The sequence below is a fragment of the Heterocephalus glaber genome, unplaced genomic scaffold (genome assembly GCF_053883595.1).
Source record: "Heterocephalus glaber isolate CG9 unplaced genomic scaffold, H.glaber_assembly_v1.0 deba00001537, whole genome shotgun sequence".
Classification (NCBI taxonomy): Eukaryota; Metazoa; Chordata; class Mammalia; order Rodentia; family Bathyergidae; genus Heterocephalus; species Heterocephalus glaber.
The window spans coordinates 646,055-662,152 of record NW_028258332.1 but is presented as its reverse complement, the minus strand read 5'-3'; the positions used below and the strand labels follow the sequence as shown (position 1 = coordinate 662,152).

Here is a 16,098-nt window from a genome sequence, read left to right as displayed (position 1 = left end):
CGGAAGTGCCTGGAAGGGGACGGGACCTGGCCCCTCCCTCTCTGCCTCTCAGCACCCCTGCCCCCGCCTGGTGTCCCTGCTGCCTGGCTCAGGCCACACACAATGACCACGGACTGAAACGGTGGCCCCGCGAACCCAGAGGGCCTGTCCTCCTGGAAGGGGTGGTGTCAGGAACTCATCACAGCTGACAAACGCAAGCCCCACGGGTAACATACAAGCCGTGAACAGACGCGGAGGGAGCTCACGGGCCTGAGCGGAGGCCGGCGGGGAAGTTCTGGGCTGCAGCTCAGGCTCCGTGGCTTTCCTCAGTGGTGGCAGGGTCAGTGGCCGGCAGGGGCTGGGGAGGCGGAGGGCACACCAGGGTCTGAGGGCTGCGAGGGCTCAGGTCGATGGAGCCCAGAGCCAGAAGGTCCGGCCCTGAGGGACCCGGACTTGAGGACGGACCATGGCCCCGACGGCCTGCAGGTGGCCCCTGACCAACCAGGCCCCTCGAGGCGGGTGACGTGACCGGGGAGGCCGTGCCCACGCGGGCAGGCGTGTGGGGACCTGAGCTGCTCCGAAACAGTGTCTCTGAGCAGTCGGGGGAGGAGCAGTGCGATGTCAGCTCCGTGGAAGGCGACATGGCAGCTTCTTCCAGCTCAAGTCTGCACTACGTGTGACCAAGTGTCCCTGCCGCCAAAGCCACCAGACAGGTGGCTCTCCGAAGGCACTGGGGAGAGGAGCTCTTCCCTCCTGGCCTGAGCAATCAGAGCGTGGGGTGCTCTGCGCTCCGTGCTGGGGCCTCCCCAGGGCTGCCCACAGGGGGCAGGCGACACCCAGAGTGCGCGTTCGGTTCAGATGCAGGACAAGGCACCACTGAAGGCACCGGAAGAGGGCAGCCTTCTCAGGGATGAAGGAAGTGCTAGGCCAGGGAGATCATTGCAGTTGTTTTCATCGACAACTAGCAGCAGACACGCAAGCTGAACGTGACAGGAAAAGGAGTGGCTGCTTGGGCTCAGGCAGGTGGGGCCAGGAGGCTGGGAGCCCCTCTCTGCAGGTCTGGCACATTCCCTGGGACCCAGGCCTCCCTTTCTGTAGCCTCAGTGGGGTCTTTTCCACCAGCCCCTGGAAGCTCCAGGAGGGGCCACTGCTCCTCTGGGCTGCATCCCAAGCCTCCCGGGTCCCCTCCCTGCATGCTACTGTGCCGACCAGACCCTCACTCAGTGTGCTGAGGGAGCAGAGCCTCGTGTCCGCCATGCAACGGACAGGGTGGGACAGCTGGGGACAAGGACTAGCAGGTGGGGACCATGGCTGGCCACAGAGCTGGCTGTGCGGCTCTGTCCCCTGCTCTGTCCCCTGCCCTGCAGCACCCCTCTCAGGCTTTAGCTGTGGGCTGGTGACCACAGGCCCTGGAGATCCTGGCCTCAGCTCCCCACTGGCTCAGAGCTCCACGGGTCACAGCGAAGAGGCAGAGACTCCTCTGGGTGCACCCCAGGCCCTCTCCCAGAGTTCACCACCAGCGTGCCCGTCTCCTGGTCAAGGGAGGTCCCAGGTCCCACTCCTGGGGATGCAGCTCAGGTCAAACACCCCAGGTTCAATTACCAGAGAGGGAGACACTGGCTCTGTGCAGCCCGGCACCGTGTCTCCAGGAGCACACAGGCACCTCGTGCCCCACGTGGGACTGACAGCTCCCAGCCAGTCATGCAGGCCCTGGAGGAGGCGACAGGCCTCAACGGAGGTGCACCGTTCTGTGTTCCTGTGTGCCACAGACTCCACATCATGAGTCCCCAAGCCTTGGGAGGGGGTTCAGGGCCAGGCCCACCGAGAGCTCCCCTTCACCCCAGGAGGCTGTGACAGCAGGAAACCGGACCTCACAGGGAGCCAGCATGGAGCAGTCAGGTGGCCAAGCTTCCCTGTCATCCAGCGGAGCAGGTCCCCCAGCAGGAGGGCGTGGGGGAGGTGACAGAGTGGTGTGGAGCCACCAAGGAAGGGTGCAGGACTGTGGGCTCTAGGGGCTCCTGAGTACCCCGACCCCAGTTCCCAGAATTCTTAGGTGGAACTGGGGTCCGTCCCAGCCATCCCTGCTGACCTCAAGGTCATAAGTGAGCCACAGGCTCACGGGCCTTGGGTGGTCCCTACCCTCTGGGGCTTGTGTCTCCCTCCCAAGGACATCCCGAGTACCACCTCACTTGTGTCCCTGGGCCTGCTCGTCTCGGGAATGTCATGAAGCCACACACCAGAGGTGTCCTGGCCCCGTGAGAGCAGACGCTTTCCCTCCGGCAAGGTGGGGAGCAGCATGGGGAGATTCCCTGCACCTGCGGCTGGTGCCCAGGGGATGCCTGACTCCTCCCGAGACCAAAGGGGCTGACCTCAGGCAGGGGCCTGGACAAGCTGAGATGCACCTGGGGGCTGCAGGGCACACGCTGACCACAGGGTGGCAATGACCTCAGCTGCATTGTCCTTGGTCCTGCAGATCCACTGCCAGCACCAAGCCCACAGCTCCCTGAGCTCCCGAGTTCTGCCAGAAGAGGTAGGGCCTGGTGTCCGAGGTGGGGGTGCTGGCCCGGCTGTAGGCCCCTCACTGCCACCTGGGCTGGACAGGACCAGAGCCCCCCGGGGCCTCTGCCCATGGTCTCCAGTGAGGCAGGACAGGTCCCTCCCGAGTGGCGGACCCGGGTGACAGATGTGTCAGGGTCTAGACTCTCAGCTGAGGGCACCCTGGTCACAGCCTGCCCGATGGCCAGCATGAGACGTCTCAGCTGTGCTCAGTAGGTGACTGCTCCCCTGATCACCAGTCAGAGACAGAGGCAGGAGCCCACCCCTCCAGCCTCATCAGGCCTCCAAGAGCTCCACGAGAGTTTCGCTCCACGCTTACATCAGCAGAGGTTGCCAGGGCACCGCACAGACGGTCCCGTGTGTACCTGCCCCCTTCCTGCATCCCTGACGTGGGCCCGAGTGTGCTGAGCCGACAGTTACATTATTACCTACCCGTCCTTAGTCACAGGAGTAGTGGCTCCATCATTGGGGTTTCCTGTCCCCATGGAGCTGGCCTGAGCTGCCCAGCGAGGGCTTCTCCAGAGGAGACGCCTCCAGTCTCTCCTCCTCTGGGGTTTTCACCAGTTTGGGGCTGGTGACAGCTGACCTGGAGTACAGCGCACGCAGCGAGCGGGACAATCTCCCCTGCCTCCTCCACAGCCGGGCCTGGCTGTGTGGTTTGGTTCCATCTACATCTGCTGTGAGCAGCACACTTCACTGAAGGTGGCTAGGAGCTGGGTCTCAAGCCCCAGCTCTTCGCAGATACAAAGCCCTGCCACGGAGTGTGCCCGGGGGATGTGCGGAGCGACGCTGGCCCTCGAAGGTGGTTACCCTGCTCGGAGCAGGAGCCCGAGCTCAAGGCCCCCGGGATGTGGGTGGGTGGACTTTCAGGGTGACCAGCATCTCACTGCCCATAGGCCGCTCCTGGCAGTGGGATGTGGGCCCCATGAGGCCCTCGAGGCCCTGAAGCCCAGGTGGGGCGACGTGAGGAGGCGTCCTGAGCCCGTCTCGCCTCCGTCCTGTCTGCTCTGTCCCGCTCCGCCCCGCTCCATCTCCTGCGTCTGTCAGTCTCTTCTCGGTGTCTGCCCTCCGGCCCTCTGTTCCCCCTAATGGCTCTCTGGGGAACCTGGCACCTGCAGGAGTCCAGCCGAGCCCCACCCTCGGGCACCCCCAGCACGGGCTGAGGAGGTCAGCAAGCGCGTGTCAGAGGCTCCTGGAGGGCCCAGGCCCGAAGTCTGCTCCTCCTGTGGGGTCCTTGCCGCCCTCGAGTTTCTCTCCGGGGGCAGCTTCAGTGCCCTGGAGGCGGAGTCCAAGGACAGCAGTGCCAGGGGCTCCGTGGCCTGGGCCCTGGGCTGGTGGGGGAGGGCTGTGGAGGCCCCGCCTGCCTCTGCTACCCGTGTGTCACACTCCAGCCCTCAGCCTCCCACTCAGGCAGACGGCGGGGGCATAGTGACCTTGGCGTGCGCCGGACAGCTGCGTGCGGCCGGCTCCCGTCTGTGTGGCTCACCCAGCCGCATCCTGGGCGGCGGACAGCGGCACGTCCCTGGGACGCCATCGCAGCAGTTGTAGTGGGATGGCACCAGCAGGAGCGGCGGTGCGTGGCGGAGGCCCGACCCCAGGTGCTGCGGGAGCCCGTCTCACAGAGAATGCGACCTCATCCAGCAATCAGTTGCCAGAGGAGGGGCTATAAATAACTCATTGCTCAAAGAGACAGTGACTGTAATTACAGACCTAGGAAGCCATGTCATCCAGACCAAGGCTATTTGCAAAGGAAAATGTATAATCTTCAATGTTCTCTTTATTTACTGAAATGTAATGGGGAAAAATGAGTGTTCAGACCAAGATGGTAGGAAAGCCGGGTGTGGTGGGGACACCTGCCATCTCAACTGGGAAGGCTGAGGCAGGAGGAGCTAAAGTTCAAGGCCGGGGCCGGGGATTTAGCTCAGTGGTTCGCCACCTGCCTGGCAAGCGCAAGGCCCCGAGTTCGATCCCCGGTACCAAATAAATAAATAAAGTTCAAGGCCAGCCTGGGTGACTTAGCAACTTAATAGGACCTCGTCTCAAACAAATAACCCCGTACAGCCAAAGGTGGTACAAAGAGCAAGAGGAAGAAAGGATGAACATGAACGGAAATCGGAGAACAGCAGCAGTCACAGCCTTGTCCTGGCGCCTCTGTCCTGTCCCCTCCCGTGTGACTCGTGAGTCCTCTGGTCTCTGGCGTCCCAAGCGCCGCTCACTGGGCAGCTCCAGAGCTCCTCCCTGCCCCGTTTACTGCTTACAGGCGGGGACGTGCGTGAGCCAGCCCCGTGTGCTGTGTTTAAGGGTTTAAAGAGGAAACGGTGTTTCTCTCTCGTTCTCCCCCTCTCCCCCACAGACGTGGGACACGGACAGGCCTTCGGCTTCCCGTGCCTTGGCCGCCCATTCCCAGCCCAGGAGGGTCTGAGGCTGCGCCTGTCTGGGCTCTGGCCGGGACAAGCTGCAGGGACCCCAGCCTGGAGGACAGAGGCGAGAGGTCGTGTGCCGTGGGGCGGGCCCGGGCAGCCCCAGCCAACCAGGGCACGAGCCCCCAGTCCCTCCCAGGACAGTCCTCCCGCCCCCAGAGACAACACGAGCTCCGCCAGTGCAGCGCTCAAAGTTGCCCTACAATTTCTAGAACATTCCAGAATAAGAACAGGAGGGCGAGCAGAAAACAGAAGAGGTGAGTCAAGGGGAAAGGACAAAGCCATCATTATTTGTGGCCTAAACAATTCCTAGCAAGAATGCAAGGGGCCGGACGGGAAAACACTGGAGTAATGGAACCTGGAATTCTGTGAGGTGGTGGGTTACACAGGAAACACAAATCCAGCGACATTCGGTTCTGTTTCACCCCAGAGCACTTTCAAGGTCCTCTCGGTGGTAACAAAAGTGTGGATAAACACGAATACACTTAGGAAAGATCTGACACCATAAAGATGATTCTCAGCACATATGCAAGTGTGTCTGATGCCTTTTCAGTAAAACATAAGTGGATCTGGGGGAAAACTTTAAAAAATGATTCAAAAGAGGCCCAGTGTACTGGCGTAGGCCTATGATCCCAGCACTAGGGTAGCTGAGGCAGGAAGATTGTCATAAGTTCAAGGCCAGCCTGGGCTACAAAGTGAGTTCAAGGCCAGCCTGAACTGCAAAGCAAGACACTGTCTCCAAAAAAAAAAATTAAAAAAAATTTCAAAAGTTCACTTTGGTAATAAAGAGCAGCAACAATGATCTAGAAGTTATTGGTTATGGGAGGAGGAAAAGGACTCCAGGGAGACTCCTTCTGCTTGGAGATGCACCAGAGCAGCCTCCATGAGAGCCTTAGAGGATGTGGGCAGGTGTGGATGGGTATGGGTGGGTGTGAACAAGTGTGCTGCAGGGCAGGTATAGACAGGTATGGATAGGTATGGCCAGGTGTGGGCGGGTGTGGGCAGGTGTGGGCAGGTGTGGGCAGATGTGGACAGGCCTGGGCAGGTGTGCACAGGTGTGGGCAGGTGTGCTGCAGGGCAGGTATAGACAGGTATGGATAGGTATGGGCAGGTGTGGACAGGTGTGGACAGGTGTGGGCAGGTATAGACAGGTATGGATAGGTATGGCCAGGTGTGGGTGGGTGTGGGCAGGTGTGGGCAGGTGTGGACAGGCCCGGGCAGGTAGGGACAGGTGTGGACAGGTGTGCTGCAGGGCAGGTATAGACAGGTATAGATAGGTATGGGCAGGTGTGGACAGGTGTGGGCAGGTGTGGGCAGGTGTGGACAGGTGTGGATGGGTGTGGACAGGTGTGGGCGGGTGTGGGCAGATGTGGATGGGTGTGGGCAGATGTGGACAGGCCTGGGCAGGTGTGCACAGGTGTGGGCAGGTGTGCTACAGGGAGGACTTATTCCTTGGCTTCCCCTCCCCTGGCTGCCAAGTAAATGGAGGAGGTATCCTGCAGAACAAAGCTCTGGGCTTCTGGTTGCTCGTCACCCATGGTGCCCCTGGACATTACCTGGGCAAGGTTCCCAGCTTCACACACAGGTGTGCTGCATAACTAGCGGAGTAAGCAGAGGTGCTGTGTGCAGCCTGCTGGGGGAGTGGGGTGGCTGGACCAGGCGCAGCCATCCCAGACCTCGAGGTGAGCATGTGCCTGGCAGCAGCCACAGTGGCCGACTTCTTCCGGGTTGCCGTTTAGATGTCACCTTGGGGGACCCTAGCACCTCAGTTAGACTCCCTCCTTTTCTGCAACCATCAGTGTTCTCACCTCTGCCTCCCCTCGAAGAGGGAGGGGCTCTGGCCCTGCTGTCTCTGGCAGGGTCTGGACAGGTGGGCACTGACAGGAGCCTCAGTGTGAGCCAGGTGACGAGTGGTGAGCCTGGAATGTGCTGCGCACAGGACGCTGAGTGCAGGAGCAGAGGACCGTGCTGCTCCAGCATCCGTCCACCCAGCCTCTGAGCACCAGGCCCCGCCACACCCCTGCAGGGCCCAGGAGGCAGCCACCTGTCCCTTACAGCTGGCCCAGCAGCCAGGAGGCCAGAGGTGGGGTGGGGTGGGGGAGGCCAACCAGGGCCCCATGGTCAGCTGGGCCTCAGTGTCCCCGACAGGTACCTGGCAGGCGTCCTCACTGTCCCCAGGCCGAGGGCACACCCAGGGCCCGTCCCCCCACCACGTCCTCTGTGGCTCTCGGGTGCATTGAGGGGCACAGCTCCATGCCATAGGCGTGACTACTACGCTGCACTGGAGGGGCAGGGCTGGCAGGGGCCAAGGATGTCATCTCCCGCGGGCAGGACCACGGAGGGTGGCTCCAGGCCCCCCGGGTGCCAGATGCCCATCCTGAGCCCCGACCCGGCGCTGTCAGGCCCCCAGCGCAACCCACTCCGCTAGGAGGGTGTGCGCACAATCCCTCCAGCTGGGGCCCAGCCCAAATTGGCCCTCACCCCTCCAACTCCCCACACCCCTGTACCTCTAACTCTGCACGCCCCCTGTGCCCCTCCAGCTGCCCCATCCCCTGTACCTGCCCCCTGGCTCCATCCACCCTTGCCCGGTTTCTCCTCCATTCCCCGCCCCCAGCCGGGCCCGCCCGGCCCCTCCCACCCACCCCGCCCCGCCCCGCCCCTCCCACCCACCCCCGCCCCGCCCCTCCCACCCACCCCCGCCCCGCCCCTTGGTCCTGGCGGGGCCCCGGCCTGGGCTCCGCATCCCGCAGCCGTCGCGGCGTCGCGCTCGGTCGCCAGCATGTCCCTGCGCTTCGTGGTGACCCCGGCGAGCGGGGCGGGGCACGCGGGGCCCGGGGCGAACGGCGGCGACCCCGACCTTGACCCCGACCCCGACCCCAGAGACCCCGACCCCGGCGCCAGCCCGGATCCGCGGGTGGACGCTCTGCCTATCCTGCGCTACTGCCGCGAGCCCAGCCGCTACGGTAGGTGGCGGTGGCGGGTCTCGGGGATCGCGGGGGTCCCGGGGTCATGGAGGGTCCCCTAGAGGTCGGGAGGTGCGCACGCCACCTGGCGATCGGTGGGCGAAGGCTCTGAGGCCGCCCTGGCTGCTCGAGGCTGCCCCCGGCCAGGTCTTCAGGTCACCAGTGAGGGGCGGCTCCTGTCCTGGGAGCCTGCGTGCTGTGGGGACCTGTGAAGACAGCCCACTGGCTGTGCTGCCTGCTGTCTCCCCTCCCGGGCGGACGGCCACCCCAGTCAGCGACTGCTGTGGCTCCCAAGTCTCAGGACCCTGAGAAGTCTGTGACAGGGGGCACCCCGGACAGGGTGGCTCCTGACCTCTGCCTGCCACAAAGCCAGGTTTCCTGTGGGCGGGGGTGGGGGGGGCTCCACTGGCACAGCCTCGAGTCCTTTGGCCTGGCGTCCTGCTGTCCTTCTGTCAGTGTCCCTAGGTGAGTGGACGCTGCTCTGAGCCCTCGCGCCCCTCCCTGGGCCCAGGCCTGCGGGTCAGCAGGACAGGGTGGCTCAAAGCCAAAGGCCTCTCCAGGGCTCAGGGTGCGTGCACACGGGTGTGTGCAGAGCAGGCAGGGAGGGAGGGAGCCCCGCTGCAGGTCCTTTCTGATAGGCCTTTCTCTGTTCCGCTGTGTGGTCCGGGTGCCTGTGTGGTGTGTATCTGTGTGTGAGCGTCTGGCTGTGATATCTGTGTGTGTCAGTGTGAAGTGTGTATGTGTGTGTCTGTGTGGGGAGTATGTGTCTGCATGTATTACATGTGTGGTGTGCGCATCTGTAGCTGTGTGTCGTCTGAGTGATGTGTATGTTGCAGGTGTCTACTTCTTAGGACTCAGCTGGCACTTACGTGGCTTTGCGGGTCAGTGTCTCCTGCCCTGTGTCCCCTCAGGAGTGGACGTGGCTGGGGGATGGGGTGGCGGCTGGCTGCCAGGCCCTGCTTCCCATCAGCCCCTCCTGAGCCAGTCGGGCCCGGAGCCTGGGGTTCCAGCCTTGTGCCTGGCCCCTCTCCAGCTGGGGTGGGTGCATGGGTTCTCCTGATCCTGACCAGGCAGCGGGAGTGCAGTGGCTGTCCACCTGCTTGGCAGGGACAAGTGTCTTTGGTTTTTGGGAATCAAGTCGAGGGCTTCCAGGGCTGGGACCTGTGGAGCTTCCAGCTGTCCTGCAGCCTGGAGGGCGTGTAGACTGTCAGGGGGTCTCCTGAAAGGGTGTAGGGGAGCAGCACCCACCGTGGGGTCCTCACACGGCTTTCCTGGGTGAGTCTGGCCCTGAACTCTGCCAGAACTGTGTGACAGGACCCTGCCCTGGCTCGCCTGCTCCTCATGGCCCTCCCCGTGGCACTGGGCTCTGCCTGGACTCTGGGCTGGAAGGTGGAGGCCCAGGGCACTGGCCATCAACACCTGAGCAGGGACAGGGCCAGATCAGGACGCCCCTGCGGGTCCCTCCTGAGGCTCCACCCCTCATCCTGGCACAGGGTGCCAGGCCTGGGTGTGGGCTCAGACTTGACCTCCCTCCCTGCACAGCACCGTGAGGGCTTCCACCTTGGTGCTGGTGTGAACCAAGGGCGTTGCCTGGACTCCTGGGGTAGTGGGGAGATGGGGACCCTAGAATTCTGTGTCCACTCACCCTCTCTCTGCCCACGGGTCGGTCCTCTCACACGGGCTCAGCCAGGGACCAGGAACCGGCCTGCCACCTCCTGGCTGGCTGGTGACCTCTGTCCATAGACAACGTGCTCCTGTGGGGCAGGAACCCGGGGCGACAGTTCCAGGGGTGGTGGATCAAGTGGTTTTGTGTTGTTCCCACTATGTGGGAACAGAAGACCTATTATTTGCTGCTGCCATTAAAACAATGTAAACCAAGTTTTAAAAAAGCAAACAAAGATTTTATGGGTCTGCCTTGGGCGCTGGGCCAGGAGCGAGCACCAGGTGGGGCCCCTGACCCGAGCCAACCTTCCCATGGGGTGTGCGTGAGGGGGTCGCTCTGGTCCTCAAGCACCACAGCTCTGCTCACCCAAGTCTCTGCTCTGTCATCTTCCTGGTCCTGCGGTAGAGTCCGGCCCCAGGGGTGGACCAGCACCCCTCTGGTGACAGCTGGGCTACACGGCTCATGGAGGCAGGGTCCGTGTTCTGGGATGTGACCATGGTGCCCCGGGCCTGTCCCGGTGTCCCTAGGATGGGCTGTGTGAGTGCACGGTGCGCATGCATCCGGACACCCATGTTCGGGCCATGCTGCCTGCCTCATTGGCAGTGGCACAGTGAGATGGCAGAGGGGGCCTGCTGCCTGTCCAGCAGGGCATCTCCTGTGAGCACAGGGCTGGAGGCTGGGTGCAGAGTCCGAGGGGAGATGGGCTGGGCACAGGCTGGGCATGGGGCTGGGGTTCAGAGAAGCCCCTCAACGGGAAGGGTGCTGGTGAGACCTTCAGCCGTGGTCTTCTACGGGGAGGCCCAGGGACCTGGTCCAGCGGTCAGGGCACATGATGGACTGTCCTGGGAGCACCTTACCAGCGTGCTCTGTGTGTGCCGGGAGCCTCGAGGACAGGCATCTGCGAGGCCATGGGCCCTGCAGAGCACCCCCACCCCATGGCTGCCCTGGGCCCTGCCTGGCACTTGGGCTGGCCCTCCCGTGGCAGAGTGGGGTCTCGAGGGGCGGTGGCCTCCCCTTCCCGTCATTGTTGTGGCTGACAGGGCCTCCTCCTCCTGACCCTGGCAATTACCCTGGGAAGCAGGGGCAGCCTGCGCTTCCCACACGGTCCCCAGGTGCCAGCAGGACAGGGCTCTGGGCCGTGGGGTGAGGCTCCCGAGGTCATCTGGAGGAGGCCCCTGGCTCTGGTGTCTGAGAGCTGCCACGCTGGGCAGACTCTGCTTTCTTCGCTTAAATATTTCATGGTGCTGCCCTTGCTGGTGGCTCGGAAGCCACCTCGGCCTTCTCAGAGCAGGAAGCTGTGCCGCCCTGAGGCATTCTGCCTTGGCTTAGTAGGAAAATGCTGGGTGTTTGATTTGGCTTCTTTTTCACCAGAGAAGGGGATGGGTTTTAAGGCACCAACTCCCTTCGTATTGGAGTTTTGTTTAAATAAAGGCTTTAACGTCCAACATAGAGATCACCGCTGGGTTACAGGGAGCACAAGCCAGGGGCTTCACAATGAGGTCAGCCTGGCCAGAGCCTCTGGTTCAGTGCGAAACTCTGCAGCAGGGCCTTGGCCCCAAGACACCTGGGCGATGCCAGATCCCAGCATCTCCTGTCCTGCAGTGACGAGTTCATACAGGAAAGAAGCACACGAGAACATCCATGACCTGGTGAGGGCATGGAGGCAGGCCCTCGGCCACAGAGAGGCCGCCTGCTGAAATATGTGTGGACGTGGCTTGGGATCGGCAGTTCTTGGCGTGTGTGGGAGGGTGGCTGCCATGTAAGTGTCAGGCAGGTGGAGCACTGAGGCATGAGGGGTGGCACCAAGGGCACTGGGGGACTGGGACAGGAGTTGCGCCCCAGGGACGGGGGGGGGGACCCTGGCACATCCGGTCCGAGGTCCAGGCTCTGTGAGCGCCAAAGCTTCACCCAGATGAATGCTAACCCCAGGCAGGGCCGTGGACGGAGACATCCAGGTGGCATACAGCACGGGGGAGGGCACCCTGTGACGCTCACGTCGGGCGGCCAGGCCCCAGAGAGAGCCCTTCACCCCACCTGGGGCTGTTTGCAAACAAACATGAAAGCAGAGGCTGGCAAGAGCCCGAAGAGACCGGAACCCTCGTGCGCTGGGGGTGGAGGTAGACTGTGCAGTGTGGACGGGTGTTGGGGACCTAAGGCCCTGTGGCAGGAGGACAGGCTGCCTGCAGTTCTGCCCATGTGAGGCCCTCAGTGTTACCCCCTTCATGGAGGCAGAAGGCAGAGCGGGTGGCACCAGGGCTGGGGCTGGGAGGGACCCATTCCACAAGACGCAGAGCCTGGAGATGGGCGGGCAGCTGCACAGCAGCGTGGCCATTCGGGGCGCCTTGGAGTGGTGCCCTCAGGAAAACTGGAGAGCAGGTGGGCGCGGTGGCACGACCTGTCATCCAGCTGGTCCAGAGGCTGGGCAGTGGTCAGTGCCTGGCCACGCTACGTAGGAGACCTTACTTTGAAGGGTGGTGGGGGTTAAAATGGCAAATCTGCAGTGTGTCATGTGTGCTTTACTGCAACACCCTCCTGGAAGGGGAGAGGGACAGGAGGCAGGAGACGGACCCAGCCTGGGCTCCCCTCCCCCAGGGTGGAAAGGCCAGCTGGCTGCTTTTCCGGAGTTCAGAGCTGATTTGATTAAACCAATTCACACTCCAGCAGGGCCCCTCCAGGAGGGGCCTTGTTAATCTCAGTCACTCTGCACACCTCCTGCCAGGACCTTCCTGTGTCGATGACAGTGATGTCTTTGTGATCCTGGCCCAGAAGGGCCCGCGATGGGGCAGGTTCACCTACACGGCCCTCCCTGGGCCCCAGGCCCCTGGCCAGGAGTGTCCCTTGGCCTCAGTTCCCCAAGCCAGACGTGTGGGGGGGCCTCCAGCAGGGGCACCTCCAGCTGCGAGTAGGGAGCCCCCACTGTGCTTGCCCCTGCAGAGGGGCCTCTGCTCTCCGGAGCAGAGTGGGCAGACTTATGTCCAGCCTCACACACAGCAGCCGCAGGGCATCCAGCAGTGTGAGGCCGACGGCACCCACACAGCTATTGCCTGCAGAATTCACGGTCACAGGGGAGAGAAAGTGCCCAGAAGTCCCTGCCCTGAAAACCTGTTCAGAGATGTCACCTGTGCAGCCGAGCACCGCACTCCGCACTAGGCACATGCACACACAGCGCATGCGAACACAACCGTGCGTACGCACACTCAGTGCACACCTGCGGATACAGATGCACACTCACTCCCTGCTTTTAACCTTTTATCCCTTACTAATGTGGCAAACAGCAGAGGAATGAGACCCCCGAGCTGGCTGTGGAAGGCAACAAGGCGCAGACTTTATTCACCTGGGCGCAGGTCGACAGGGCGAGCAAAGACCAGGCGGGATTTTTACAGGGCGTCGTCGTCGGGAAGGGGTCTGGCACATACAGGGTTGGAGCAATATTCGTGGCCGGGGTCCACGCAGCGGTCAGGGCAGATGTGTGGGTGCTGTCAGGAGACTTGGCACCGGGAAGACACTGTGCTGTGCTTTGTGGTCTTTTCTCCTTTCTGTAACATCTGCTCTGCATTCTGTGTGCAAGGACATGGCGCAGCCTGTATCTAGGTGGAGACGGCAGGAGGCAGGACGTACACCTGGTCTCAGCCACCTAAGGAGGGGCGCGTCTGCCAGGGCTGCACTTTTTGAATCTGCTAAAAGTGTAACTTAGAGATAAACAGCATATTTATTAGCCAGGTCATGGCCAGAGCAGGCCTGGCAACTGACTTGAAGTTCTTTCCTTTTTTAAAAAGATACCATTTTTTAAAAAAAGATACCATTTTAACTCCTTTTTTTCTTTCCTTTCTTTCCCTCAGTACTGAGGATTGGACCTGAGGCCTTTGCTGTGAGCCACATCTCCAGCCATTTAAAAAAAAATTATTTTTAGACAGGGTCTCACTAAGTTTCCCAGCTGGGCACAGATTTGCAGTCCTCCTGGCTCAGCCTCCCAGAGTGCTGGGATCACAGGCCTGCACCACCACACCTGGCTCTCTTTTTATTTTTAATTTACTTTTATTAGTGCCCATGGATTTGGCACAACGTCAGGTTTCCCTGTGGTGTTTTCAGGCGTGTGCATAACACATAGCACAGTAGGGTCGTCTCTCCTCAGGTCCTCCCTGGCACCCTTCCTGTCCCCTTACCCCTCCTTCTTGTCTAATAGCAGTCTCCTTCCTGCTCTTATGTCATCTTTTTCGGATTCCGTATGGTAGGGAAAACACACTATATTTCTTTTTCTGAGTCTGGCTTATTTTGCTTACCATAATCATCTCCAGTTCCATCCATTTTCCTGCAAATGACATAATTCCGTCTTTCTTTGTGGCTGAGTGATAATTCACTGCGTGTATACACATTTTCTTTATCCACTCACCTGTCCATGGGCACCTCAGCTGGCTCCATGTCTCGGCTACTGTGAATTGTGCCGTAGTAAACTGGGCTCTGCGGGTGTCCCTGAGCATGGTGGTTTCAATGCCTTTAGGAATAGACCCAGGACTGGTATTGATTTAGGGCCTCCAAATAATCCAAATAATGTAAGGGAAATATTATAACTCCCAACATGCTAGACATCCCAAATGCCGAGTTCGTGTTCCCTAAACTCGAATGAATTCTGGGAACAACGGAGGTTAAGAGTAGGAAGAATTTTTTTTTATTTTTAAAAAATGTTTATTAGCACATGTTGGCAGTACATAGTGATTACATTCATCGTGGGGAATCTGTGCCTGTACATAGCAAACACATCTTAATTCCTTTTACTTCCTCTTCTCTTCCTTTCATCTCCATCTCTTGGTACCTTGTCCATTTGCAAAAAATCTAGCTGTTTCCTATTATTGATCTTTAACTTGCTCTTTAAATTTTTTTATACTTTGGGTTTCTCATGTAAGAGAAACCATGTGATATTTAAGCTTGTGTCTGATTTATAGTATTTCACTTAATAGTATGGTTTCAAGGTGCCTCCATTTTTCTACAAATGACTCAAATTTATCCTGCTTTAGAGCAGAGTAGTACTTCATTGTGTATAAATATATAAATTGTGTATAAATACCATATTTTGGAAGGATTTATTGAGAGAAAGGCAGCTTCTGTGTAAGACAGAAGGGGTGACATAGGGGCAATAGATGTTACTCCCATCATGCTAGATGTCAGATATGCCACGTTTGTCTAAGGAACAACAGAGGTTAAGAGTAGGCAAATTTATCGGGGACTAAGAATGGAGAATAAGAATTAGGGGCCGGGGACGTAGCTCAGTGGTTCTGCCGTCTGCCGCGCAAGTGCAAGGTCCCAAGTTTGATCCCCAGTACAAAAAAAGAAAAAAAAAAAAAGAATTAGGAATAAGAATAGCTCCCGGGAGGCAGGAGGGGTCCCGAAGGGGTTCCAAGAGTCTACATCTTAAAGGAAGTTTTATAGAGCAAAGTCACAAGGGGTGGGCACAATGTGGGTTAAAACTGTAATCAACCAATATGATTACAGTATAGTGGTTTAGGTAACATTGATCCAATAGTATTTTAATGGTCTTAGTCTTGGTGGGTGGAGGAGGATGGCCCCCCTCAGTGAGATAATGGTCTATCTACACGGGAAAGTCAAAAAGGGTGGCTCGAATAATCCCAAGCTTCTGTTCATTCCTTAGAGAAGTGTGCACATCTGGCATTGCTACTTTAATCTTCTTCAGACGTGACTAGCCACACCTTCAATGTGTTCTCATCCTCTGCATTGATTTAGAGGACTGCCTACGTATTTCTACCTAACTTAGCTGTCTACATCAGGGCACTGCAAAGTGGGTTGCCCTGCATACCACTTCTCAAAGATGTTTTATTGAGCAAAACCACGAGATGAGGCAAGTGAAAGGTGGGACAAAACTGCAGTCAACTAATAAGATTACAAGTATAATCCCTTAGGTAGTGTTGATCCAATGGGAAATCACGAAGTGAGACAACTATGATCAACCAGGAAGATCACAACAAGTTTAGTCACTTAAGAAATATTGATTAATGGGGAAGCAAGTCACATAGCAAGCATAGCAAGCATACCTGGACGGAAAAAGGACTGGTGGGAAGGAATGGGCTAGGGTGGTTTAGGTCTCCACCCAAGGTGATTGATACCTATTTAGAATATCCATCACTATCCATGAGGGAAGTATGTAGGTGTGGTTATTCTTTTTTGAATGGTCTTCAGTACATGAGCCTCAGGCTACAAGAGGGCCCGGGCCTGCCTAACTGCCTTATATTTTCTAACTAGTTTAGTGGTCAACCGTAGTATCGCTGGGTCCTATGGCAGCTCTGTTTTTAGTTTTTTGAGGAACCTCCCTACTGATTTCCTTAGTGGCTGTACTAATTTGCATTCCCACTAGTGTGGAGAAGGGCTGCTCTTATTCCAAATCCTGGACAGTATCTACTGGTTTTTAATTCTTGATAAGTCTCAAGGTAGGTTTTTTTTGGTACTGGGGATCGAACTCTGGTCCTTGCGCTTGCGCAGCAGGCAGCAAAACCATTGAGCTAAATCC

The 16,098-nt window shown here is 59.0% G+C and overlaps 1 protein-coding gene across 1 annotated transcript in view; it reads left to right on the top strand.

Moving 5' to 3' along the window:
* The first annotated feature begins 7,719 nt into the window (after window positions 1-7,719).
* The window catches only part of Slc12a7 (solute carrier family 12 member 7), a 59,172-nt gene continuing 50,793 nt past the window's right edge, over window positions 7,720-16,098 (top strand). Inside the window, exon 1 of the mRNA XM_087189167.1 lies at window positions 7,720-7,918. Coding sequence (XP_087045293.1) covers window positions 7,735-7,918 — 184 coding nt within the window. The 5' untranslated portion in view covers window positions 7,720-7,734. The remainder of the gene's footprint in view (window positions 7,919-16,098) is intronic.